This window comes from Sapajus apella, unplaced genomic scaffold, assembly GCF_009761245.1.
Source record: "Sapajus apella isolate SASKATOON/1434 unplaced genomic scaffold, GSC_monkey_1.0 scaffold42, whole genome shotgun sequence".
NCBI classification, from domain to species: domain Eukaryota; kingdom Metazoa; phylum Chordata; class Mammalia; order Primates; family Cebidae; genus Sapajus; species Sapajus apella.
In genome coordinates this window covers 344,431-372,305 of record NW_022436982.1, presented here as the reverse complement: position 1 = coordinate 372,305, position 27,875 = coordinate 344,431, and the positions used below count along the sequence as shown (strand labels likewise).

General features: G+C 47.0%; 2 protein-coding genes across 12 annotated transcripts in view; both read right to left on the bottom strand.

Moving 5' to 3' along the window:
* Window positions 1-1,363: 1,363 nt before the first annotated feature.
* Window positions 1,364-20,645, bottom strand: CUNH9orf24 (chromosome unknown C9orf24 homolog). 4 transcript variants are annotated; one of them, XM_032299907.1, is made up of 7 exons: window positions 20,433-20,645; window positions 8,045-8,189; window positions 5,212-5,327; window positions 3,848-3,923; window positions 3,382-3,616; window positions 2,004-2,090; window positions 1,364-1,526 (listed from the first exon to the last, which is right to left on the bottom strand). In XM_032299907.1, the coding sequence occupies exons 1-7, from the start codon at window positions 20,565-20,567 to the stop codon at window positions 1,421-1,423; spliced, it is 900 nt and encodes a 299-aa protein (XP_032155798.1). In that variant the 5' UTR covers window positions 20,568-20,645; the 3' UTR covers window positions 1,364-1,420. The 4 variants fall into 4 exon arrangements, with proteins under 4 accessions (XP_032155798.1, XP_032155800.1, XP_032155799.1 ...); XM_032299909.1 differs by having other exon boundaries at window positions 3,387-3,616; XM_032299908.1 differs by having other exon boundaries at window positions 5,212-5,324.
* A 470-nt stretch (window positions 20,646-21,115) lies between these two features.
* FAM219A (family with sequence similarity 219 member A) overlaps window positions 21,116-27,875 on the bottom strand; it is a 63,167-nt gene continuing 56,407 nt past the window's right edge. For 4 of the 8 annotated variants that reach the window (XM_032299912.1, XM_032299916.1, XM_032299914.1 and 1 more), the window contains exons 3-6: window positions 25,618-25,720; window positions 25,297-25,377; window positions 24,564-24,618; window positions 21,116-24,044 (exon numbers count right to left, since the gene is read on the bottom strand). In XM_032299912.1, the coding sequence (XP_032155803.1) occupies window positions 23,886-24,044; window positions 24,564-24,618; window positions 25,297-25,377; window positions 25,618-25,720 (398 nt within the window). In that variant the 3' untranslated portion in view covers window positions 21,116-23,885. The remainder of the gene's footprint in view (window positions 24,045-24,563; window positions 24,619-25,296; window positions 25,378-25,617; window positions 25,721-27,875) is intronic. The other 4 variants (XM_032299913.1, XM_032299917.1, XM_032299915.1 and 1 more) reach the window with 2 other exon arrangements.

The following is a 27,875-nucleotide window of genomic DNA, read 5'->3' as shown; positions in this document are numbered from 1 at the left end:
TCCCTCCTCCTAGTTACAGCCTTTAGTTAGAAATGCCCAAGCTGCGGGAAAGTGGGCGTGCCCCGCCATGCCCCCGTTTCCGGGGAGTGTGCAAGACTTTGAGGTTTCATTTCTATTTTATTTTATTTATATATTTATTTATTTTTGAGTTTCCCTCTTGTTGCCTAGGCTGGAGTACAATGGCGCGATGTAGGCTCACTACAACCTCTGCTTCCCAGGTTCAAGCAATTCTCCTGCCTCAACTTTCCAAGTAGCTGGGATTACAGGCATGCGCCAACACGCCCGGCTAATTTTGTATTTTTAGTAGAGATGGGGTTTCACCATGTTGGTCAGGCTGTTCTCAAACTCCTGACCTCAGGTGATCCACTGCCTCGGTCTCCCAAAGTGCTGGGATTACAAGCGTGAGCCACCGCGCCTGGTCTTATCTTTTTTGAGAGAGGGTCTCTCTCTGTCGCCCAGGCTGGAGTGCAGTGGTGTGAACATGACTCACTGCAGCCTAGATCTCCTTGATTCAAGCTATCCTCCCACCTCGGCCTCCTGGGTAACTGGGACCACATGCCTGTGCCACCATGCCCTGCTAATTTTTAAGTTTTTTGTAGAGAAGAGGTCTCCTTATGTTGCCCCAGGCTGGTCTCGAATTCCTGGCTCAAGTGATCCTCCTGCCTTGGCTTCTTGAAGTGCTGGGATTACAGGTGTGAGCCACTACACCCAGTCGGTTTCATATTATTGATGCAGAAAGGAAAATACCAAAGATCCCAGAGACTCTAGAATGCCCCTCTTCTTGCTCCCTGAGGAGCAGAGAAACAGGGCTTTGTTTTGCACCTTGAAATTTCTTGGTCATGGGACCCTCCAAAATTATGTTTTGACCAGTTGGATTTGGGGTGGGGGGGCACACCCTTGTGCAGCAAGGGTGTCTGAGCACAGAGAGGCTTTTGGAGTGCTATGATGGGGACTCCTGGAAGCAGAGATCAAGAGCTTTGGGTGTAGGGATAGGGCTTTGAATGGAAGGAAGGATTCTGAGTCCTCTGATATGTGGGAGGGTATCTAAGTTTGAGGGCATACTGAAGAAATGTTAGCTGGAGGGTCTTCATGGGGTGGGAAATAGATGACTCCTGCCTGCATTGCAACATGGACCGATTTGTTTGGGCTCTGGGATGCAGGGGAGGAGGACAGCAGCTGGATATAGGGCAACTGTTCGGTATCAGGAGGGCACTCAGGGACGTACTGAGACGATGGGGTTGGAAAGGCTCAGGGAAGGGTGACTTTGAGAAAAATTGCATCTCAGTTGAAGGGGTTTGGTAGAGGCCTAAGTGACTGGCCCTTCACTTCCAGATCCTGCTGGGTAAGGACACAAGTGGCAGGCTTTGGGGGTGAAGAGTTTATTTATTGCTCTGCCCCCATGGCCCAGCAAGCCCAGGCTCTACCAGCAACGATAGTCAGGATAGGTCTCAGACACAAACTCAGGATGGATGACATAGTTGTTTCTCTGGGGACCACCAGTCTTCTTGAAGTGACTTGTGTCCCACCTGCAGGGAGAGATGGGTCAGCCCTTTTGGATCCTCATCTGTCAAAGTGAATATCTGACTCCAGTTCGTAATGCTAACCTAATCCCTACACTTTGCCTATAGCACTGACCTTGGGTTTCAATACTGACCTCCTGACCTTAGGTTCTACTGTTAAATGGCTGATACCCAATACTTCCTCCTTAACATTGACCTCTTACTCGTTACTTCAAGCTCTGAGCCCAATGACCTTGACTGTAAGCCCACTGCCAACCTGTAACCCTTCAATATAGGCTTCCTAGCCTTCTCCTAGGGTCCTTTGGCCTTACCACCTTTGACTGCTCCGAGGCACTAGCTCCCCCTGGTGGTATCTGCCTGTCAGTGCACCGAAGCGGAGCGTTCTCATTTCATTTACCCGCCATCCTCCCCCCGCCTCCCCCCACCCCGCCGCACCAAGACTCAAGATCTGTGTGCAAATGAGTGTGTGCGCACTAGACTTACCTAAGGTTCGGATATGGGCAGTATGACGGCAGGGGAGTTGTAACAGCACACTGCATTCCGGGCCGGTGCTCGTAGGGAGGTACACATCTGGAGGAGGAGGAAACCGTGGGCAGGGAGGGGTTGGGCATTTTGACTCGCATCCCCCAATTTAGACCAAGCCCCTGGACGGCGCTTCAGGTGTCCATCCCAAGGCCGCAAATCCTCCTCTCCTTCCCCACTCTTCAAGACCCCCACTGTAGCACAGGCTCGGGAAGCCCCCCTTGGAAGTCTTCCTCCCGGCAAGGCCTCATTTCTGCCGTTCAGGGAAGAACGCCGGACGCTGGGGAGGGTCGGGCTCTGGTCGTTGAGTGGGGCAGAGGGATGCAAGAGAGACGGAGGAAGCTGATGGGAGCAGGGTGGGCTGGGAAGATGGGAGGAGATGGCAACCGGAATGCACTTGGAGGGATCTGTTTGTAGGAGGTTAGTCCTTCCTCCAACTCTCTAAGGATGAGAACCAGGGCCCTTCCCCGCCACTGGACAGCAGTTTCTCCAGCACTAGGACGAGGCATCGTTTCCGAGCTTTCTAAAGGCTCATATACTTTCCTGCACCCCCATGCCCTTGAGAGGGATAAGACTCAGTCTCTCTCAATGAATCAGGCTCTATCGGCCTGGAAAGGAGCGGGGGTTCACTATGGACGCCCTCTGCACAGCTCTCTGGGCTACCGCTGACGAGGTTCTCCAAGGCTTGGCTGCCGCCGGGTGCAGGACAAATGCTGCGCTGCAGTCTGGGCTCCAGCTGTGCGCTCGGGCCTCAGTCTACTTAGCTGTAACACGCGAGGGTGCCTACCTCCGTAGGTGGTGCGGGATCCGAGGAGGCCAGAGCCATTTTGGTAAAGTGGTCACCATTTCCTGACTCGCAGCAGGACCCCCCACCCACTACGGACGGTGACGGGGGCCCAGCAAGACAGGACATTTTTCTGAGGACGCAGGGCGCTCCACAGGCTAGAACCTGTGTCTCTAGGGCCAGCTGTCCAGGGAAGGTGGCAGGGCCAAGGAGACGTGGGAAGAGGATGCGACTGATGTGCAGGGCTTCTTCCTCAAAAACCCTCTGGCGGGACCTCCAGAGCATATACAGAGGCTAGGATGACCTTAAGCCCAGTTTGAGAGAGACAGGGGTCGGGGACTTGGAGTAAACTCCGTTCTGGTTCTCCCGCCTCAGTTGTTAGCTCAGGCCTTGGAGCCCGAAGGCGGGACACGGCGGGGCCCCGAGAGCTTGCAGCGCGGGGGTAGAGCAGGCTGGGGGCCCGCCCAAAGGACGCCGGGCTGGAAGTGGGGCGGGGCTCTGGGGCGGGGCTTGTGTGGGGTGGAGCCCGGCTGAGGCGGGCCGAGCCCTGCGAACCTTACAGTCGGTTGTTCCCGGCACCAAGGCCGCAGGCGGCGGTCAGTGCAGGGCGTCCCGCTGGCGTAGTAGTCCAACCCGCGCAGACAGTAGTGGCGGCCAGAGCAAGCACTTTCGTAACCTTGGAAGGGCAGGCGGCCGGGCAGCGGGTCCACGCACCCGCATCGGGGCGCGGTCCGCGGCAGCTGCTGGTTCCGCGATAGTGAGTTCAGCATGTTCACCACAACTTCGCGCTCTGCGCCCGCGGGTCCCAGGTGCAGGAGACCCAAAGACAGATGCACAAGGATGGGAAGAGGCCGCGTCACAGAGCGAGGCGGAGACAAAAGCCGAACGGATAAATGCAGGGTTCCGCCCTCTCCAGGACCCTTGGCCTCCTCTGCGTCCTCAGGTCCCCATCGCGCCCTCCTCCCGGCCTTCTCCTACCCTCTCCACCTGTTCTTTCCACCGCCCCACTACCACTCTTTACCATAGGCATTGAGCCGCTCCGGCTTAGAAGGGCATTCCAAGGGCATTCCTCGAACTGCTGTCTCCATCCCGGCCTCCTAGAAGTGGCACACATGCTACCTCAAGCTCTGACCTGGCAGAGCTGCTCCCTTTTTGGGATCCTCCCAGAACACCCAGACCTATGGCCAGGCCGCGCCGTCCCCCGCCCCTCAGCAGCTCCCCACCTCTCTCCAGGGCTCTGAGTGTTTGCCGCTGTCGTCTGGCAACGCGTTTACGCCGCCTCCAGGAGCGGGTGGAATGGGGAAGGCTGAAGGTGGATGGGGTTTGGCCCTGGGGCCTGTGACAACCCTGTTTCAGAGTTTGCCTTTGATTTTACCCCTCTTTGTCTAGCTGACTGTTTAGCTGTGTCGGGGTGTCTCTCGAATAGGGGGTTTTCAATATTGCTTGCCCATTCCATGCAGAACTTGTGAAAGATTCTAATTCTTGAGGAAGTTCTAATTCAAAAGGGTTCTGTCAACCCAAGGTCAGCCATCAGCCTGCAGTTAAGAGCCCCAGCCCTGGTCTTGGGTCCTCTCTGGTACCCTTGAGCCTGGGGCTGTGGCTGGACCTTCTCATGTGTCCTTGGAAGACTCTCCTGTATCTGCACTGCTACTGAGTAACCTTGGTCTTCCTCTTTCCATCTGTGCTCACATCACAAAGGAGGGGAAGATGGAGCAGGGAGATTGAGTGTATCACTGACTCCTTGGCTAGCCCCAGTATCACAGGGACCAGACTGTATGGGGAGGGGCCAGCTGGCAAGCTTCAGAAAGGTAGCATATCAAGAAGTGCACACCAGCCATGTCCCTGTAAAGCCCAGCCAGGGATTGGGGCAGAGGGCACCCAATTCCCAGAGACTGAAGAGCCAGGGGCCCAGCACAGCCCCACTCTTGGGTTCCTTTTTCAACTAAAAAGAAATACAAACCTGGCCAGGCACGGTGGCTGATGCCAGTAATCCCAGCACTTTAGGAGACTGAGGCAGACAGATCACTTGAGGCCAGGAGTCCAAGACCAGCCTGGCCAACATGGCAAGATCCCCATCTCTACTGAAAACACAAAAATTAGCCAGGTGTGGTGGCACACACCTGTAATCCCAGCTACTAAGGAGGCTGAGGTAGCAGAATTGCTTGAACCTGGGAGGGAGAGGTTGCAGTCAGCTGAGACTGTGCCATTGTGCTCCAGCCTGTGTGATAGAATGAGACTCCATCTAAAATATATATACAAACTCTAGTTTCACAGATGGGGAAAGCAATGAGGACCTAATGGTGAAATATCAGTCACTGTGGTTTGGGAAGTGGTGGGATATGCCTGTCCCAGTCCCCAGGCATCTGTGCTGGGTGCAATAGATACCTTAGGCAGCCGAGGAAGGTAGGTGGTATATTTGTTGCAGCAGCTGCTGTTGTAAGGTTCCATCCTCCATGTGTTGTACCGGTCACTGCTCAGGTAGTTTGTTGTGCATTTGTCTGCTGGATTTTAGGGGTGGAGATGTCAAATAGTGTTACTTCTTACTCCAGGATCTGGGATCCCCCACATGTTTCTCTTCTGATCCCCAGTACAAAGCTGAGCCTCACAGACTGTCCTCAGGCCAGGCCCTAAGCCCAGCGGGCCTACATGTGTCTTAAACACTGAGATGCAGCCCATGTCCCACGTAAGGCAGCCTTCTGAGTTTAGTCTGAATCCACTGTGCCACTTTTCATCCTGCCACTACCCTTTTTGAATCAGCCTACCTGGACAAGGGGCCTCTTCCCAATTCCTCCCTCTCTCTCATCTTCTACTCTAGGCTCCAAGGTTTGCCTATTCTACCTCCTTCAAAATCACTTGAATCTGGCCAGGTGCGGTGGCTCATGCCTATAATCTCAGCATTTTGGGAGGCTGGGGCAGGCGGATCACTTGAGTTCAGGAGCTGAAGACCAGCCTGGCCAACATAGCAAAATCCTGTCCCTACTAAAAATACAAAAATTAGTTGGGCATGGTGGCATGCACCTGTAAACCCAGCTACTCAGGGGACTGAGGCACGAGAATCGCTCGAACCAAGGAGGCGGAGGTTTCAGTGAGCCGAGGTCATGCCACTGCACTCCAGCCTGGGTGACAGATCAAGACTCAGTCTAAATAAATAAATAGATCACTTGAATCTACTCCCTCTTCCAGTACCCCATGATCTCACTTCCTTATCTTCGCAGCGTCTTAACCAGGAGACATATAATGTCTTGGTTAATAGATACCTGTCTCTGCAGATAGACTGCTTGTGTTCAAATTTCAGTTTTGCCAATTATTATCTGTGTGACCTTGACTGAGTTAATTTTGCTATGTCTCAGTTTCTCCAACTTTAAAATGGGGATAATAGTACTACTTACTTCACAGGGTTGCTGTGAGATTTAAATCAGTTAGTATATGTAAGACATTTAGAATGAGGCTTGGCACCTAAAAAGCTGTTAGGATTATTCTACTGTTCTCCTTGCCTCATCTTTGAAATTCTATAATGCAACCTTGACATAGTAGCTGTGGTACTTTTCACAAATGAAAATTTAGCAAAGGCACTCTCCTACTTAAAACCCTGTAGAGTTTGCCCCCCTCAGCCCCCAGTCACCTAAGCCTGTCCTACAAGGCCCTCCATGATCCAACAATCTGAAAGAACACATGTGTGAGACAGTGTGGAAGAAGCCCTAGCGGAAGAGGAGCTGTGTGAGGGGAGGGGTGGAGTGCTGGGATTTGGAGTTCAGGGATGGTAGTTTGGACATACTGAGACTGAGGTATTTGGGGACATCCAGGTCAAGATGCCTATAAGCATATGAAGGAGAGTGGAATTTGGGTGAGAGGACAAATCTGGAAATTAGGACTTAAAGCTGTCAGTAATTAAAGCCTTGTGCTAACTCAAATGGCCTTGGAGGAGGTGCAAGGGGAGGGTGCAGGATAATACCCTGAGGAACCCCATGTTTCCACAGTGGATGCACAGGAAAGGTAGGCATCAGAGCAGCTGAGGAGAAAGTTGTTTCTAGAAGTAGAGAGTGGTCATACTGTGCGTGCTGGAGGATTAACATACAAAAAAAAAAAAAAAAGAAAAGAAAGTAGAGAGTGATCAGAAGAGTGCAAGTCATTGGTCTAGGAGGGTAAAGATCTCGAAAGGTAAAGACTGCAGTCCTGTGGATTTGCTAATCAAAGCCACTCAAGAGCAATTTACTGTTTCATTGTAGGAGATGCACACCCCCAACTTCCATTGGGAATTCTCAATCATTCAACAAAGACTTACGAAACCAGGTGCTGTGCTCGATGGAGGGGCACAGCTGTGAAAAAGACCAGACTTGGCTCTTTTCAAACATACTGTACAGATCATAGACGCCCAAGCAAATGAGAAGACAGTTTCTCATAAGGTGTAAGAAGGGGTGCGGAAATAGAGACAGTGAGTACAGATCATGTTTCAGAGAACCTTGGCTGTTGAGGAGAGGAGCAAGAGAGAATTTTTACTTGGGAAGAAACTAGAGAAGGTTCCAGGTTGAGGGAAAGAGTTGTGGTGGGGCAGAGGGATGCAGGAGAGATGAAGGGAGCTGATGGGAGCAGGGTGGCTGGGAAGATGGGAGGAGATGGCATCCGGAATGCACTTGGAGGGATCTGTTTGTGGGAGGTCAATCCTTTCTCCAACTCTCTAAGAATGAGACCCAGGGCCCTTCCAGCTCTTTTTTTTTCCCACAGACAAGAACCCCAAAAGGCAAGGCATAGGTCATCTCCTCCAGGACCAGGGTCAGGTCAGGTAGTTGGGAGTCGGGGGTGGTTAGGGGAGAAATCTATGTCATGGGTGGAGATAAAGTTGATATAGAATCAGGATGGAGGCGAGGACTGGTGGCTTAGGTCTGTAATCCCAGCACTTTGGGAGGCTGAAGCGGGCAGATCACCTGAGGTCAGAAGTTTGAGACCAGTCTGGCTAACATTGTGAAACCCTGTCTCTATTGAAAATACAAAAATTAGCCAGGTGTGGTGGCGGGTGCCTATAATCTCAGCTACTCAGGAGGCTGAGGCAGGAAAATCACTTGAACCCAGGAGGTGGAGGCCAAGATCGCGCCATTGCACGTCACACTGTGCAACAAGAGCGAAACTCTGTCTCAAAAAAAAAGAGGATGGAGTTCAGGATCCAGGTGATCAGGTTCAGGTTGGGGGTCATTTTAGGGGTCAGCAAAGGGCAAGACCTTACCTTCCTCTTGAGAAAGCCAGTACTTCTCAGGCAAATAGGGGTGGCCTGATATGGACCCCCTATAGGTGTAGTCCTGTAGGGCACATTTGGCCATCTTCTGCAGGGCTTCGGGATCCACATGGCGCTCCATGGTATGAGTCAGACCCTGTGCCAGGGGGGAGGGGAGAGGGGAGAAGTGGTCAGGGGCACAGAGACCCCAGCCCTGGGGTGTTGTTGGATCTAGAACCAGCCTCTCTTGAGAAGGTCAGCCCAGGTGGGTCTCCCAACCTCCCTCCCCATGTCAGAGGGATTCCCATGCCAGCCTTGGCTCCTCTGCACAGTTCTCTTGTCTAAGTTACCCTTTTCTCCTTTCTTTTCATCAAAGGCTGGGGCTTGGAGCCAAGCGGTGGCCTTAAGTCAGAGTAGTTTTCTGACTTTCTCATTTCTGCCATTTCCTGTCTGGTAGCTCATAAAGCTCAGAGCTACATGTTCCTTTCCTTTTTCTCCTAGACTGTGTGCTGCCTGGTAGCAGGGCCGGGTTTCCACCAACAGTGCAACAGGCCCTGGCACAATCTGGAGTCTCAGAAAAGGGGGCTACCCTGGAGCTGGCTGCCTTATGTAAGTGTCTTGGACAGGGAAGGCTCTCTGGGAATCTAGCATCTTGAAGAAAATGAAGGACAGTGCTGGAGGGGCACCTATTTTAAAATGTAATTCCTGGTTGGGCTCGGTGGCTCATGCCTATAGTCCCAGCACTTTGGGAGGCCGAGGCAGGCAGATCACGAGGTCAAGAGATGGAGATCATCCTGGCCAACATGGTGAAACCCTGTCTTTACTAAAAATACAAAAATTAGCTGGGTGTGGTGGCACGTGCTTGTAGTCCCAGCTACTCGGGAGGCTGAGGCAAGGGAATCGCTTGAACCCGGGAGGTAGCAGAGGCTTCAGTGAGCCAAGATTGCGCCATAGCACTCTAGCCTGGTGCTAGAGCGAGATTCTGTCTCAGAAAAAAATATATAATTCCCTGACTCCAACCTCACCCTGATTCTGCTGTGGCTCTGACCCTCGATTTGGCCTGGTCCTCATCCTACCTTGACAGTTTTTCTGTTCTTGGTCCAGGCCCTGGGCCCCTCTACTTTTTGGAGTTCACCTTAACTTATCCTATCACTTCTCGTCTGATTAGATCTGTGAAGCCTGGATCAGGGCCTCCTTTCCAGGCCCCTTTCTCCTCAGCTGAGGGCTGAATGCCAAGGTAGTTGTGGACCCACAGGTATCTGCAGGCAGCTGGTCTGAAAAGGCAGCTGGGTCACAGGGGTGGGACACTCAGCAAAGTCAGATAGGGCTTCTTCCTCATAACAGGCAATGAGGTGCTGGGACAGTGATGCTATCACCCACACTTGCTCCTTATGATTTTTTTTTTTTTTTTTTTGAGACAATGTCTCACTCTGCCATCCAGGCTGGAGTACAGTGGTGCCACCATGGGTGCAGTCTTAACCTCCCAGGCTCAAGTGATCCTCCCGCCTCAGCCTCCCAGGCATGTGCACCACACCTGGCTAATTTTTGTATTTTTTGTAGTGATGGAGTTTCACCATATTGCCTAGTCTGATCTTGAACTCCTGGACTCAAGTGATCCTACCATGTTGGCTTCCCAAAGTGCTAGGGTTATAGTCATGAGCCGTCACACCTGGATCTTCTCTTGGCCAAGGCTGAGACCTGGTTGCTCCCAGTGCTCCAATCATCCTGAAAACCTCTCTCTCGGGGGCTTCTGGGAGCAGCTGTGTCCAGCTGACATTGTTCTGTGGGCAGAGCCTGCACAGTCACACTTCTATGTGGATGGAGGGCAGAATATGGGAGATGGGTGGATAGGTCCCATCACTCAGCATTTCTCTGAGCTTTATACACACACAACCACACACACACCCCTGTGCACCCAGATACACTCATAGATGCACGTATAGATGTATATTCATATATCCACTTACACACTAAACACTCAGACACACAAACACAAAACAGTCATTTAGAATAATTCATAGATATCATCAGTTTTTCTGTGAGATGTTTTCCTAAGGTGTGTGCCATCTCTGCTCCTATTGATAAGTAGGAGATTATAAAAACTTGTAGAAGGCTCTGAGCTGTGTGTGGGCTTTGTACACCATCAGCATCATTGTCCAAACATGTCTTTGGACAATGTTTTGCAAACTCTAATGTCAATATGTGTAGGCCTTTCCTCTTGGCTGATGAGATTCTTTAGAAAAGACTCCTTCAACCTTTGGCCTGAGGGTAATGACTTAGCTGCCAGTGTTCTGAGAATCCAGTGCTGACGATTGCACTGGGGATTTTAGTGTTCAGTATATGGAGGTTTACTTGGTTTCAAAATGATACCCTGTCCTCAATTGGTATCCCTAGTCTGGAGGTCCTCGCCAAAAATTAGCCTTCTGACTTTTGCAGAGGCAGAGGTGGGCAGTTACCCTGTGGCATGAAATAGAAGGGGTGACTAGTGGGTTTAACTTCTTTTTTTTTTTTTTTTGCGGTGTTTTTTTGAGATGGAGTTTTGCTCTTGTCACCCAGGCTGGAGTGCAATGGTGCAATCTTGGCTCACTACAACTTCCGCCTCCTGGGGTTCAAGGGATTCTCCTGCCTCAGCCTCTCAAGTGGCTGGGATTACAGGTGCCCTCCACCATGTCCAGCTAATTTTTTTTTGTATTTTTAGTAGAGATGGGGTTTCGTCATGTTGGCCAGGTTGGTCTCGAACTACTGACCTCAGGTGATCCACCCGTTTTGGCCTCCTAAAATGTTGGGATTACAGGTGTAAGCCACCTGGCCTGGCCTAACTGCCTTTTAAACAGCTTTCAAATAATCTTTATATTTTGCCTTGGTCCTGTCCCATCCTCAGTTCCAGAGAAGCCTAGGATTATCAGTTCCTGAGCCTTTCAGAAATTCTGCAGTTTTATGTTGAATTATGGCTTGGCTTTCCGATTGCTGGCTTTAGATTCAGTTTTCTCAGATCTGCTAAGTCAATTGCTACTTATTTATCATCTTTTCCAGCTTCCAAAATTGTGTTGCCATTGCCTCTTCCTTCTCACCATCCTTATGAGTTTATCTCTTAAATATTCATTTACTGTAGTTTTAGGTTTTAGGAGGGAGTCAAAACGTGTTCAGTTTTAACCAAGATAATTATAATTCTTCATATATTCTGTATATTAGTCCTTTACTATTGGCACCTGTACATGTTGCAAATATCTTTTCTGTTTGTGGCTTCTGTCTTTACATTTCTTTTCTTTTCTTTTTTTTTTTTTTTTTTTGAAACAGGGTCTCACTCTGTTGCCCAGGCTGGAGTGCAGTGGCACAATTGCAGTTCACTGCAGCCTTGATCTCCTGGGCTAAAGCTATCCTCCTGCCACAGACTACTGAGTAGCTGGGACTACAGGTGCACACCATCACACCCAGCTAATTTTTTAAAAAAATTTGTTTGTAGAGACGATATCTCCCTGTGTTGCCCAGGGTAATATTGAATTCCTGAGCTCAAGTGATCCTCCTACCTTAGACTCCCAAAGTACTTGGATTATAGGTGTGAGCCATTCCACCTGGCTTTTACTTTTCTTTATAGTGTCTTGATGAACAGAACTTAATTTTAATATACTTTACTTCTTCTTTTGTGATCAGTGCTTTTTGTGAATTATTTAAGAAATCCATCCATACTCTTGGATGGAGATAATGTTCTCTATTTCCTTATAAACGCAAAATAGTTTTACTTTCCATATTTAATCTGTCAGGAGCTTGGACAACTCATCTTCTTCAGGTGTGTTTTAGCTATTTCTTGAACTTTTGCCCTTCTTTATAAATTTTAAAAACAGTTTGTTGAATTTTTCAAAAAATTCTGTTGGGATTTTAATTAGTAGCTGGGACTACAGGCACACGCCACCACACCCTACCAAGTTTTGTATTTTTTGTAGAGATGAGCCTTCACCATACTGCCCACGCTGATCTTGAATTCCTGAGTTCAAGCAATCTGCCTGCCTCGACCTCTTAAAGTGCTGGGAACTGTGCCCAGCTGCACTTAATCTTTATGATAGTAACTCTCCCCATTTGAGAGCATGTTATATCTCTCCATTTATTTAAGTATTTTTTAAAAAGTATTCAGTAAAGTTGGCTGGGTGCAGTGGCTCACACCTGTAATCCCAGCACTCTGAGAGGCCAAGGCGAGTGGATCCTGAGGTCAGGAGTTCAAGACCAGCCTGGCCAACATGGTAAAACACTGTCTTTACTAAAAATGCAAAAATTAGCCAGGGGGTGGTAGCAGGCGCCTGGAATTCCAGCTACTTGGGAGGCTGAGGTATGAGAATCACTTGAACGGGGGAGGCAGAGGTTGCAGTGAGCCGAGATCATAGCATTGCACTCCAGCCTTGGCGACAGAGCGAGACTCTATCTCAAAAAAGAAAAAAGTATTCAATGAAGTTTTATAATATTATCCATACAGTTTTACACACATCATTAATTTCTAATTATCTTTATTTTTTGTTGCTAGAATAATGTATATTTAAAAAATTATGCTTCCTAAATATTTATGTGAAAAAATGTGACTGACTTTTAATATTTATCCAATTATTATAATAATGTGTGTAGATTCTTTTTTTAAAAGGACTAGTCCCACACAGTAGTGAGAAAGAAAGAGTGGAACATGAAGTTTGATCTCAGCCAGGCATGGTGGCTCATGCCTGTAATTCCAGCACTTTGGGAGGCCAAGGCAGGTGGATCACCTGAGGTCAAGAGTTTGAGACCAACCTGACCAACATGGAGAAACCCTGTCTCTACTAAAAATACAAAAATTGGCTGGGTGTGGTGTCACGTGCCTGTAATCGCAGCTACTCAGGAGGCTAAGGCAGGAGAATTGCTTGGAACTGGGAGGGCGAGATTGTGGTGAGTCGATAGCACCATGGCACTCCAGCCTGGGCAACAAGAGCGAGACTCCATCTTAAAGAACAAAAACAAGAACAAAAAGTAGTTTGATCTGTAACTGGCTGTGAACAATCAATTGAGATAACTCACTATCTTAAACCAGTCAGTTTATCGATTCTATATGTGCAGTTGTATTTTCTGCAAATAATGACAATTTTGTTTTTTCTTTTCCTATCCTTATATCTTTTCACTTTTTCTTTTTGTGGAGTCCTCGTGAGGACCTCCAGCACAATTCTGAGAAGTAGTGAACATCCTTGTCTTGATTCCAATTTTTAAAAGAATGCTTCTACCATTTAATCAGAATAATGTTGGCTGTATAGTTTTGGTATATATTCTTTATTGGATTATATTTGCTAAGTTTTTCTTTTTTAGTTATGAATGGGTAATAAATTTTAGTAACTGCTATTTCTGCATTTTTTAAAAATAGCTTTATGGAGGTATAATTTGCATACCATAAATTTCACTCACAGTGTACAGTTCAAGATTTTTTAGTAAGATCCCATGTCCATTTCTGCATATTTTGAAATGATCTTGTGGTTTTCTCTTGAATCTGTTAATGTGATGAATGATATTTATTTTTCTAATGTTAAACCATCCTTGCATTTATGAAATAAATACAGTGTAACCATCATGAATTATTTTTTATACACTGCTGGATACGGTTTTCCAATATTTTATTTAAACTTTTCCTTTTGTATTTATGAGTGCATTGGCCTGTATACTTTTCTTTTCTTTTCTTATACTGTTTTGATTAATTTTTTTTGTGGGCGCAAGTGACCCTTCTGCCTCAGCCTCCCTAGTAGCTGGGACCATAGGTGTGTGCCACCACACCTAGCTAATTTTTAAAATTTTTATGTGGAGACGAGGTCTCGCTATGTTTCCCCGGCTGGTCTTAAACTCCTGGGCTCAAGCAATTCTCCTGCCTCAGCCTCCCAAAGTGCTGGGATTACAGGTGTGAGCCACTGTGCCTGGCCCTTTTGATTGATTTTGTATGAAAGTTATGCTGGGTTCATATGATGAGTTAGGAAGCATCCTCTTTTTTCTGTTCTCTGACAGAGTTTGTACAAGATTAAGACAACTGTTTTTCGAGCATTTGAGGAATGCAACTTTATATTGGGTGTTTTCTTTGTGGGAAGTTTTCAAATTACTGGTTTAATTTTTTAAATTGTTATAGGAGCATTCAGATTTTTTTCTAATTCTTCTTGAACTGGTTTGGCAAGTTTTAATTTCTAGTTTTGTCTATTTGTTTTCAATTTTATTAGCATAAAGTTGTTCAGTACATTCTCTTTTATTTTCTTCTACATCCATTGTTAGACCCTTCTTTTAGTCCTCTGTCCCTTGTTTTTCTTAATTCTCTAGAGATTTGTCTATTTTATGAGCATCATCAAATAATCAACTTTTGCCTGTTCGTCTTGTTGAATCTTTGCTTTCTAGTTTAACTTTTGCTCTTATTTTCATTATCTCCATCCTTCTATTTTTTAATATTCATTCTTTTCCCTGAACTTGTTAAGTTTGATGTTCAGGTCATTTATGTTTTACATTTATTTTTAGACAAGGATTTAGGCATATAGGTTTTCCTCTACAGCTTTTCTCATACTTCACAAGTTTTGATATGCAGTCTTTTTAGTTCTAAATATATTTCCATTTGTTTTCTTATTTGACCTGTTATTTAGAATGGTGTTATAAAAATTTTTAAACTTACAAAGGATTTTGCTTATCTTTTTGTTGTTGATCTGTAATTTTATTACATTGAGATTAGAGACAGTTATTTTGCATGATGTCAATCTTTGAATTTGGTTTATGTTTGTTTTATAACCTAGTACTTGGTCAATTTTTTTTTTTTTTTTTTTGAAATGGAGTCTTGCTCTGTTGCCCAGGCTAGAGTGCAGTGGTGTGATCTCAGCTCACTGCAACCTCTACTTCCCAGGTTCAAGAGATTCTCCCGCCTCAGCCTCCTGAGTAGCTGGGAATACAGGCATGCGCCACCACGTGCAGCTAATTTTTGTAGAGACGGGGTTTTACCATGTTGGTCAGGCTGGCCTCATACTCCTGACCTTGTGATCTGCCTCCTCAGCCTCTCAAAGTGCTGGAATTACAACTTGGTCAACTTTTATCATGTCCCTTGTATGTTTAAATCTGTAGTTGTTGAGTTCAGGGTTCTATTTATGTTAAATCAAGTATATTAATTATGTTTCAATAATTTTAGATCTTTGATTTTTTGGGGGATTGGGGAGGAGGTCTGCTTGACCTATCAGTAATTGTAGTATGTTACAATCTAATATGGTATATTTTGTCAATTTCTCCTTCTGGTAATTCTTTATTTTTATTTTTAAAAAATTTTGTAGAGATGAGATCTTGCTTTGTTGCTTACGCTGGCATGATTTTTTTTTTTTTTAAGACAGGGTCTCGCTTTGTCACCCAGGATGGAGCACAGTGGTGTGATCATGGCTTATTGCAGCCTCAAACTCCTGAGCTCAAGCCATCTTCCCGTCTCAGCTTCCTGACTACAGGCACACACCACCACACCCAGATAATTTTTAGCTTTTTTTTTTTTTTGGTAGAGATGGTGTCTTGCTATGTTGTCCAGGCTGTTCCTAAACTCCTGGGCTCAAACGATCCTCCTACCTTGGTCTCCCAAAGTGCTAGAATTACAGGTCCTTCTACTAATCTATAAGGCCAATATAAGTTTGTAATTATATCTTCCTGGTGAATTGAAACTTTGTTATTTATGAAGGGATCCATCTAAAGTGTGTGTGTGTGTGTGTGTGTGTGTGTGTGTGTGTGTGTTTAATCTGAAAATCTCTTTTGTCTGTTACTTTTTGCTTAGTCAGTTTTTTATTATATCTGTATCAATAAAATTTGGATAAGATAAACCACTTTGAGTGATATAGCATAAAGGATTTACTTTAAAAATGAGACTTTACACAATTGTGGATACTAGTTAACAACTCTGCAAGGCTGTTGCCTTTACATTTATTGTTGAGCATGAAGTAAGTGGCTGGGATCAGGAAGAACTGGACATGAAGTGGGGAAGAGCAAGGACAAACTGGAACCCATGAGGAGGACAAAGTCAAACCTATATCTGTCTCATTGCCTACAACATTGATGATATGGATGGCCTTCAGGACAAGTTGATGCCCTTTGCCATGGAGTTGTACACACACCTGGCCAGAGAGGTTGGAACCAGAGAGGCTGAAGGAGATCTAGTGGGAGCTAGGAGTTGTAGTCAAATGGCACTAAGGTGTAGTCACCTATGGCACTAAGGTGAACTACTAAATCAGCAACGTTGTGCATAAGCTGCCACAGTGCTTGGTACACCACATCAATCTTCAGAGGGTAAAAATGGCTATTCTTTCATTTATGCCTTCCAAATATCATGCAGATTTCTCATGTGGCCAAATGGGAACCATTTAAGAAAAGGAATTCTTGCAAGTGCAGTTCCAGCAGTTGACAGTACAAAACTATGATATCTTAAACCCTCTTTAGAACAGTGGAAGAATCTTGGAACACCTAACTCTGTCCTGTTCCAACTTAAATGATAATTTTCTAATATTTTAGTTCTTCCTTTAAATATTATAAATTAAAAGCCATTATAATTATTTGCTATAGATAACATTTGCTTAAATTTACCTCATGTTTATCAGTTTTCCGTCTGTGATGATTTTCCTTCTCTCCAGAGTATATCCTTTAGAAGTTTCTTTATTGTATATAGATCTGATGGTAGTAAACATTTACATTTTTGTTTGCCTGTAATGTCTTATCTTTCCTTGGTTCTTGAAAGGATGATATTTTGAAAGTACTTTTTTCTCTGTCTGCTTTTAAGGTCATCTCTTAACCTGGTATAACTGCACTTTCACTGTGAGGTGCCTAACTGTGGAATTTCTTCAATTTTTTTTTCTCTATTTGTGGATTCATTTATTTCATTAGTTCTGGAAAATTCTGAGCCTTTTTCTTTTTAGATAATGCCTGTTCTTTATGCTCTTTCCTTCTGAGGCTCCCATTAGATATGTGTGGGATCTTCTTATCCTTTCATATTGTTTAATGTTTCTTTCATATTTTCCTCTCTTTGTTTCTCTCTCTTGTGTTCTGGGAAAATTCTTTCAGTCTACCTTCATTTCACTGGACTTTTCAGCTGTGTTGACTCTGCTTTTTAATCCATCCACTGAGTTTTTGGTTTAACAAATATATTTTTTATTTATAAAAATTCTATTCAGTTACTTCATATATTTGTCTACTCATTTTTAAATCCCTTATTACTTGCTTTTTAAATGATTTCATAGTTTTAGTTGTTTTTATTTTTTAAATAGAGACAAGGTCTATGTTGCTCAGGCTAGTCTTGAACTCTTGCCCTCAAGTGATCTTCCTGTCTCAGCCTTCCAAAGTGCTGGGATTAGTACAGACACTATGCTTGCCAAATTTCACATTAGAAAAAATCATAATGATTCTATATTCTTTATTAATTCTAATATCTGAAATTCTTGGGAGTTTAAGTTTACTGTTTGCTGTGTCTGCAGGTTCTGTAATATGGTGGTTTGTTTTCTTTTATCTCTTATTGTGAGCTCATGTTTAGTTGGCCTTTCTCCAAAGGATACCTGGAAACCTACATTGAGGATGTCTTCCACCACAGAAGATAAACATTCATGGTGTGTGTGTGTGTTGGGGAGTAGGGCAGAGACATGAAACTTTCTGGTTAAGTTTGGAATTTACAGACTTAATTCCTCTACCTTTCAGTTAGTTTAAGGCCTAAATGCCTGTTTGTAGTGTCAATAATGGCATTTGTCCTCAGGACAACCCTGCCTTCTTAATTATACTTACCAGTCATCTCCATGAGAGTCCAGTACAAAATAAAAATTAATTTTTATTCAGAACTTGAGTTGTTCTGAAGCAGGAGGGCCCTTCAGAGTTTCTAGGCCACCATACTGCCAAAAGTAGAAGCCTTCCTTTTTTTTTTTTTTTTTTTTTTAAGAGACAGGGCCTTGCTCTGTCACCCAGGCTGGAGTGAAGCAGTGTGATCATGGCTACTGCAGCCTCAACCTCCTGGGCTCAGGTGATGCTCCCATCTCAGCCTACTAAGTAACTGGGACTATGAGCACATGCCACTGTGCCTGGCTAATCTTTGTATTTTTAGTAGAGACAGGATTTCACCATGTTGCCCAGGCTGGTCTCGAACTTGTAGGCTCAAGCAATCTGTCTGTCTGCCTCAGCCTCCCAAGGTGCTTGGATTACAGGCATGAGCCAATGTGCCTGGCCTTTCCTTCGTTCTTAATCCCACTGCTATCTGACTTTCACTCCTCACCATTTATTGAAGCTGTCTGGTTAAGTTACCAAGAGTTACTATATCCAAGAGATCGCTTTCTCTGCCACTAACGCTTGACACTGATCTTTGTCTAATGCTGTCTTTATTGGTTTATCTTTGATTTTTTTCCTAGTTCTCAAGCAATAATTTTCTGTCTTCTTTTATGGCTTTTCTTCCTTTACCTACCCTTAAATATTTATATTCTCCAAAGTTATGTCCTTGGCCATTTTCTCTCTCTTCTTTGGCAATTTATCTCTTCCTATGACTTCACCTACCATTTATATGATGATGACTTCAAAATCTCTATCTATAACCCAGACCTCTTTTCTTTGCTTCAGATAAGTATATCTAACTACTTGCCAAACATCTTTTCCTGGATATCCTCAAATATTTTTGTCCTAAAATGAACTCCAAATCTCAAATCTGTTATTCCAAACCTCAGTTGATAGTGTTAGCATTCCTCCGGTTGCCATAGCCAAAAACTCAAAGGTCACCCTAATCTCTCCTTTCACCATCCAGATGGTGACCAAGATCTATTGATCTACTTTTTAAAATTTCTTCCTATTGAGTATGGAAAAACAGGCACGCTCATATTTTGCTTGTGGAAGTGTAAATTGTTACAAGCCTTACTTACTACAGCAATTTGAGGCATACAGCAAAAGTTTTAATAATGTGTATATCCTTTCTCCCAAGAATTTCACATCTAGTAATTTATCCTAAGGGAATAATTGGAAATGTGTACAAAGACACGTGTATAAGAATGATTATACTAGCAAAACTGTATAAAGAACCTAAATTTTCAATAAGATTCCTTAAATATACCACTTTGTAATAAATTTTATTTTTATAATAAATATTTGTTTCCAGAAAGGGCATATAATAATATATTAGCAGTGGTTATTTTAGGTAGTAGGATTTTAGATCTTTTTTCTTTGTGCTTCTCTGGGTTATCCACATTTTCTACATTGAGCAAGTATTTATTTTGTAGTTAGACAAAATAAATTATTTTAAAAATTTCTCTCCTGTTCAACAAATTCCTTTTTTTCACTGTGACAATCTCTTTATCTCCCATCTACATCCTCCTTCCTCATCTTTCACCCCTCATTGGCCTTCCTGTCCTCAGCCCCAGACCCTGCAGTTCCCTGACACTGTGGCCAGAGTGGCCTAACTCACAATTCAACCATGACTCTCCCTCCCAGGTCAAAAGCCTGGATGTCCATGCTCCTCAGCATAGCCAGAGAGGCCCTTCTTGGTCTGCAGACTCCTCTCTCATCCGAGGACTAAACTCTTCTGCGCCAGCAGTTTGTTTTGCCCACAGGCTGCCTTTTCTCATGACTCTCTTTTGCTGAAAGCTTCCTCCTCCTGGATCACTCAGGAGATCTGCCCTTTAAGTTGGGCCGTGCTCTCCCCTTTCTGGCTCTCCACCTCTGCTGTTGCATGTTCCACATTGGGCAACTCTACTTTGCTTGTTTGCTGTGAGCTTCTCAAAGGCAAGGTCTGCCCCTTCCCTTTTGTATCCTGGGTTGCCTACACATGAAGATACTCAGCAATGTTTTGTTGCATGGTACACACAGATAGATTCCCTTAGGCAGAGTCACAGTTAGACTCACAGATTTCCATCACCTGGCCACCAATCTTCAAGCACAGACACAAGGAAACTATGATGCATATACATAAAGGCATGCCAATAGAACAGTTTCTGGCCGATTTCACAAGCAGCCTCCGGGACTTTGCACTTTCTGATCACTTGTCTGGAACTTTCAGCTCTTCTGTTCTTTCAGTTCTTCATGTGGCTAGTTCTCTCTCATCTTTCCAGTCTCAGTTTATTGTCACCTTGCTAGAGAGTTTTCCGTGACCTAAGTAGCCCTCCCTTTCCATTTCTACTTCCAATATTCTATTTCCTTTACAGTGTTTTTGAAGAATTTATAAAATTATTGTTTATTTCTTGTTCATTATCTGTCTGTTCCTACCTCCTACTCTGATGTGATTCCATGAAGGCTGGATTTTGTGCTACTTTACAAACCATTGTAAATTCTGTGCCTAGGTAAATGAATAAAACACACTCAGATACAAGCTACACATAATTAAAAACACCCATTGCCAGGCATCCAGACTGGCCATACACTCTGGCAGGCCCCTCCCTGCCAATTTCCCACTTACCGGAGTCAGAAACTTGTTGGCTTCCCAGGCCCACAGAGGTGGGTCCTTATAGACCTCCTTGATGGAGGTGGGAGCCCTGTAGGAGTCACTGTAGGTACTGATGGGGGTCTTGGTCTTACGGGAGAACAGGTACATGGTGTGGTCCTGGAGATGCTCTGGTAGGCTCTACCTGTCAAGGGCTCCTGCTGGACATCAGTGACCACCCTTCCCCTAGAGAGCCCACACCTCCAGCCTGGCAGGTGCCCCTAGCTGCTGCAATCCCCTCCTGCAGATGATCTCTCAGCTTCCTTCCCCAACAGTCTTCCTGCTCCCACCCCACAGTGATGCCTCCTCCAGGATGGGCACTGCCCATTGTGATATCACCTGGCTCGGTCCCATCCCTAGGGAGGTGAGGAGGTATAATTCCCTCGCTGCTCCTGACCCCTTCTGCCTCCGGTCTATCAAAAGAGCCCAATTTCTAAGAGTTCAGAGGGCCTCTGGAGATATTCTAGGTCAGGCTTCTCACTGTTGAAGAGAAACAAAGGTTCTGAGGGGTTGTGACTCACCCAGTGTCATGCAACAGGTCAGTGGCATGCTGGGAAACTGCGGTTGGAGGTGGAGTAACATGTGCACCCAGAGGACTGGTTCTCTCTGCTTCCCAGCCCACCTGCCCCTTGCCCATACCCCAGGGAGGGAGCTGAGGCTGGCTTGTTTGATGCTTTTAATATCATTATTTGTGTTACACGATACACAACCAAGGATGATGGTCAATACTGCAATGAAAATGTTAAAAAAAATATTATACACGGCTCATGTCTTCCACACACCTTCCTGGAAATAAATTAGTGAGCACGGAGAAACCTGGCTGGGTGGCAGCCACAGCTGAGAGTAGAGGGAGTGTTAAGGCAGTATCTACAAGGGGAAGGGTGGCAGGAGGGCAAGCTAAGGCCTAGATTCTTCACTCTAACCTCCCAGACAGGGAAGTGGGGAGCCATCCCCCTCCCTAGACACAGAAGCTGCCACGGCCAGCTTCCTGTCTCTCTCTGCCACAGATACACTGCCTCAGCTGGAAGCCCCTGCCTGCCAGGGAACTAGTATGTCCTGTGGGATGGAGATTTTCCCTGGTGTCTCAGGGCCACAGTGATTGAACAATGGGCCCCAGTCACACAGCAAGTCAGCAGCAAAGGCAGCAGTCTAAATGAGCCCCCGAAAAGAGGTGGTACCCATGTTCTAGAAAGGTGAGTCAAGGAGCTCTGGGTTGGTGGAGGTGGTAGTGGGAGGCCTGGTTCTGCGGTCCAGATGATAGGGGCACAGGGGTTGGAGGGATGTTGATCTAGCGGGGAGAGATGCGCTCAGATGGGGGCTAATATGGGCCTTGTGGGTCCTGCGGGTACCTTCTCCGTCCTTGCCTCCCTTTGGCATTTTCTCATTATCTAACTTGGGCCCCTGCACTAGAGGAGGTAGGGATGGGTTGGTGGATTGGGGGGTGGTGAGCTGTACCCCAATAGTTTCGAGTTGGCAGTTCCTGGGTATGATGCAGGGAGAGGTGCCACCCTTCCTAAGCCAACAGCCTCACTCCCTCCTCTCATTGCTCCTCATTCCAGCTCCTACCTCCCAGGATTGGTGTCCAGAGAGTGGGCTGTGGGTGAGTCCACTACATGCCTGCAGCATGTGAGTGGATCCATGGGAGTGGATTCACCAACATGTATGGGGCATAGCATGAGCTGATCCACCTGGACCTGTGCCATAAGGTCTGTGGGGCACAGGCCTGTGCAGTCTTAGGCTAGCCGCACTTTCATTTTTCTTCATACGGTGGCAGGTCTACACTGCCCAGCCCCAGAGGAGGGCCTTCCTCACCTCCTCCCTCTTGATTTTCAGCCTCAGCCTCTGGCCCCCTCCCCCAAACCAGCAATAGCAGAAGCAGCTGTATACACATCTTGACCTACAGATACCCTATGCAGCCGCACACAATAGACATCCCCAACACACATATACATTCACAGACAAACATGTAATCCCAAACAGAGCCACATGTGCTCAGACATACACAGTCCTGATAGGAACTGCCCCTTCCCCTTTCTACAGACACACACAGCTCATTCCACCCCAACCTCTCGGTATACTGAGACACACAGAGATTACCCCCTCCCCACCACAGAAATTCCTATGAAGAAACACTTTCAGGTTTAAAAAGATCTTAAAAATAATTTCAGCTGTTGCTCATTTTCAGGCTGAGGAAATTGAAGCCCAGAGAAAGCAAGTGGCTTGCCGAAGATCACAGGGAGGGGTCAGAGCCACCACCAGAGAACCCAGGCTCTGACTCCCCACCCGGGGCTCTCAGCCCATTACACTGCTGAGCTGCCTTCTGCACTGTAAACAGACCACACAGGCACTTCCCCACCAGGGACACCCACATCTATGACAGGAATAGACTGAGGAAAGGCAGGTCCAACAGAGACACACACACACACCCCATGACAGCCTCAGAGATATACACACATTCTGCTAAGCACTCCCTACCACATCCAAATAACCACATCCATACAGCCACTCAGCCCACTGGATTCTCCAAAGCTTGCTCCTGGATTCTTACTGGGAAGCAGCCTCCCAGATCTTGGGCTGGGGTGAGGGGAATGGGCCATTGGAGGACAGCCTTACTCCCTGCTTCCAGCCTGGCATTGAGACTAATGAGGAGAAGGGTGGGTGAGGGTGGGCGTGGGATAGGGTGGTGGCAGAGAGATCAATGCATTGGTGAGGGGCCAATGAGGACAGATCACACCATCCAAACTTCAGCCTGTCTCTAGGCCCACCTTATCCTGCCCCACTCCCAGGGAGCAAGGAAGTTGGTGAATGGGGCAAGAGGAGGAAGAAGGCAGTGATCTAATGAGTGAGGGGCACCACCCTCAAGGGCAGCTTTGCCAGGCTTCCCATCTGAGGAGGGGGAAATGCAAATAGAAACATGGGCCCTCAGGGGGCGTGTGAAGGGGGCTCCGAGGTGCTGGGATTTGTCCCCACTGCCCTGGGCCTTTCTCCCTCTGAGCCCCTTTCCTGGTTAGGCTGAGGCCGGGGCTGGGGGGTTCATGGCTTCGCTGGGGTGGGGCCAAGCCCCTGGTTTTGTGATCCCCCCACTCGTTAATGTTGACCTCCCTGACGTCCAGTCTTCTCTCTCCACCACCAGACTTAGCCCTGGGAAGCGGGGCAGAGTGCTGAGTGAGGTTCCCCCAGGTAACTGAACAAATGGCCCCACACCTCCTCAGCCCTCGGGTGGAGAGAGACCCGATTTTGGTTTCTCCGGCTCCATGAACACACAGAGGTACACGTCCTACCATAGGAGGAAGCAATGACTGTTACGAGGTTGGTGGCTGCAGGGGCGTGGGGCCGGGGACAGGCAGACGAGCTGGGGAGGGGTCGGCCTCTGCCCGTTCTACCCGGCCCCTGGCGGCTCTGCCCCGGCGGCCGCAGCGGCCCCGCCTGCTACTGAATGTGGCAGGCGGTGGAGGACGTGGCCTGGCAGCACATGCAGGTGGGGTTCACGGACTTGGGGGGAATGAGGTCTAGGTCCTCATCGTCGGGGATCTCATCTAACCGGTAGCCATCCTTCAGCAGCTGGATGTTCAAATCTTGGTTGATCTGCTGTAGGCAAAGGGGAGGGAGGTCAGGCCCGAGCGGCAGGGAGGCACCACCCACGGCTCTGCGGCCACTCCAGGTGGTCTGTGCCCCAATCCAGACGGCGAGCACTGCTGTCCATACCCCTAGGCCCTGCGCCTGCCCAGGCACCTCCCTCCGCCTCTGGACTCATGCTCTTTCTAGTCACCCCTCCCCATTCTAAGGTCAACTTCATACCTCTGGTCCTGCTTCTATTCGGGTTTTGCCCCTATCAGGCTGGCTATCACCTGTATTTCACAGCGTTTCACATAGTTCTATTTAAGTAGCCTGCTCCAATCTAAAGCCCCACTCTTAACCCTGAGCTCCCTGCACTTGAGGCCAGTGACAGCTTCTTTCCATCCTATCCTCGGCCCAACCTGTGCAGGGCACCACCCAGCCCTGCCCAGCCGTCTTTTCCTGTGTACTTGGGTGTTGACTCCAGCCCTCCCCCTGGATAGCGGTGATCCTGTCTGGTGATGTCTAGGGCGGGAAGGGGTAGGGGCTCACCTCAGCAGAGGAGTAGCCGGAGGAGGAGTATCTAGACATGTCAAAGTCATCATCGCTGGCCATGGAGGAAAGAGAGGGAAAGTGATTCCAAGAAATTAAGTAGAAAACTCTCTGCAATCCCATCTCCCCATTAGTCAGCATCCCACACCTCCTTCATAGTTCCAAAGAAAAAGTACAATCTCAATAAAAGCCATGCCTGCTGTGCAAATGCAGAATTTTTAAAGACAAGTTCCCTAGTCCCACCTTTGAAAATAAATTGCTATCCTTAACCTCCTTTGAAATATAGCAGGTGCTCCTTTTGCCCCCTTCCTTCTCACCTTTTTTTTTTTTCTAGACTCAAATCACCCTGACTTGCGGAGTTTTCCCAAAGCCCAAGTCTAGTCAGATGTTTTCCAAGGACTAGGGCTCCTCCCTGAGGGGGTGGGGCATTAAGCATCACATTTTGCTAGCCAGGGACCACATCACAGGCCAGTTAGGTACAACCATTGGATCAGTTGTCCCAGGCTGAAAGCAGACAGCACAGGCCCCCCTTTCCTCTCTCTACCACTTCCCTTAAGCCTCTGGTCCCTGCCACTGTAAAAAAAATTCCAGTCCCTGAAGAATTCACCCTTGGAGAGATTCTGGCTGAAGAATACTCCAATTCTGACATTATAGCAGGTATGGCCTGTATGGCCCACTTGTGCAACACAGGTTCCTTTGGTCTGCCCTGCTACCCCCAGGCCCCCATACATACCTGTCTGTGTCAAGGGCTACCAGTGGCTTCTCATCTGGGCTCTGGTCAAGCGAAGAGTAGCCTTTATTGGGGACGACCAGCCTGGGTGAAGAATTTTGGGAGTTGGATTGGCAAGTGGAGCATACAAACCTGGCAAGGGACTAGGTTGGGCCCCATCCTACCACTTCCTTCCTTCCCACCCTCCCCACCTTGGATCCTGTTGAGGCCATCTCCTCTCAGAGAGGAGCTGGGCCTGAGGAGGGAGGGAAGAGGGGGAGGCTCAAGACCAGCAAAGATAGTTACTGGCTGGCAGGGTCCAGGTGGGGTAGGGAGGGCCTCTACCTCGTTCGGGCCATGACATTGTTCTTCTTGGGTTGCTGGTTGACAGGGCTACCCATGCTGCCGTTCTTCAGGGAGCCCTTCCGGGCCAGCTCCCGCTGCTTCTCTGCAGGAAAACATGGGAAGGAAGCTGTGTCCTGCCCTTGAGGCCACCCTGCCTTACCACTCAGGGCAGCCTGGGCTGGGCTTCCACTGTGAAACCAACTGCTCCTAGAAAGGCTGAGGCAGGGACCCCAACTCTAGGCCGCTGCTGCTTGGTGGATATAGTACCTGGCCCTGCACAACCTGAGGCAGACAGTCAGGGTGGGGGGTGCAGAGAGGAGGCTGCCTCTATTTTCCAGGAACCACAACTGCCATGTCTAGTAGTTAGTGGGTACTTGATGCCAGGGAAAGGCTGGAGAGGGAGAGACAATCACAGAAGGATGAGACAGTCAGAGAGGGCTTTCTTTAGGTGACACCATGACCTGGAGTGAGGTGGGCATTCTAGGAAGGAGGGATAATATGTGCAAAAATGCATTTATAAGTGAGCACAAATGTGGCTTTGGATACAGGGGTGAAGAGAGAGGTTAGAGAAGTAAAATCCATTTATTCAGTCACTTATTCATTCAGCAAATATCCATGTCGCTAATCATATGTCAGGTTCTGTGCTTAGGGGCTGAAGACTCTCTCTGGTTACAAACTCAGAACATGAAGGACTTGAATGCCAGACAGAGGAGTTTGGGATTAACGTAGAAGGAAAAAGGAGCCACTGAAGGTTGTGATGTGGGAGGGGCAGAATTGGGCTGCAAGGTAGCAGACAGGAGGTTGGGGGAGCCCATTTGGCTACACTGCCTGAGTGGTGTTCCTGACTCCTTTGCCAAGGTCTGAGTTCTCCAAGGCTCCAGAGCCTACTAGGTTCATGGGACTGGCCATCAGGTGACCCACTCCACTTCCTGGTGTGTGACAACTGTTACAATAAGTAGCTGTCTGGGCCCTGGAGGAGCCCCATCTACCCTTCCCTACTCAACTCAAGTAAAGCCCAGATAGAGGAAAAGGAACTGTTAGGTGGAGAGGGATGCTAGGCAAAATGTCTCATAAAATAACCAAATGCTCCAGAGGGTAAGGATGAGAATGACCTTTACAGCCACTGTGACTCACTTTGAAATTTCCCCTGACCTCATGTCTCTGAATCTCTGTCTCCTGTGCTTTGACACTTTGACACTTTTTTCTTTGCCACTGCTCATCTGATTCCAGCTTTTTCCCAGCTTCTTTCCAGCAGATGGCAGATGCCATTACCACTCCAGGCCTCTAGGGGGTGCAATTTGCCTTAAAGTTCCTGGTGGTACTTGGTGCAACAGGGTCAATACTATGAATTTTCAGGAGGAGCTTTGATGGTAACATAATGGGGAGAAAAAAAAGATGTTATTATAAAAGCATGCTAAAATTGTTTGAAATAGTGGGAAAAAGCAAAAAATAAACTGGAAAAAGCAAACTACAGACTACTATACAACCATTTAAAAGAATGAAGTCACTTTCTATATGCTGACATTGGAAGGAGCTCCAAGAGTTAAGACGTGGGAGGGGGAAGGCCAAGTTTCAGAAAATGTGCACGATATGATACCACTTATGTTAAAATACAAAGTAAAAATACAAAGTAAAACTACAAAAACTAAAAAGGCTTGGAATAGTTACCTCTTAGGAGGAGAATGTAATGGGGGAGAGTAAAGAAGTTATGCTTGTTAAAATACTTGTATTGTTACATGAAACAATAATAGGCTGGGCGTGGTGGCTCACACCTGTAATCCCAGCACTCGGGAAGGCCGAGGTGGGCGGATCACTTAAAATCAGGAATGCAAGACCAGCTTGGCCAATGTGGCGAAACCCTATCTTTACTAAAAATACAAAAATTAGCCAGGTGTGGTGGTGTGTGCTTGTAATTCCAGCTACTTGAGAGGCTGAGGTAGAAGAATCACTTGAACCTGGGAGGCAGAGGTTGCAGTGAGACAAGATTGGGTCACTGCACTCCAGCCTGGGCAACAGAGCAAGACTCCATCTAAAAAACCCCAATAATAAATAAAATTGGCTGCAGTTTTAATCTGCTGTCCTAGGAATATGAACATATTCCACTGAGAGAACTGTTCTTGTTTAGAAAAAAAGCTCAAGAGGCTCCCTGGGTGTCGTCTGGAAGGAGAGAAGCAAGCGAGGTAAGAAAAAAAATAGTAGTTGAATAATAAAAGTATAGGCCTCTGTGGAGAGGAGGGAGGAAGTTGTAGGGAAAGGGC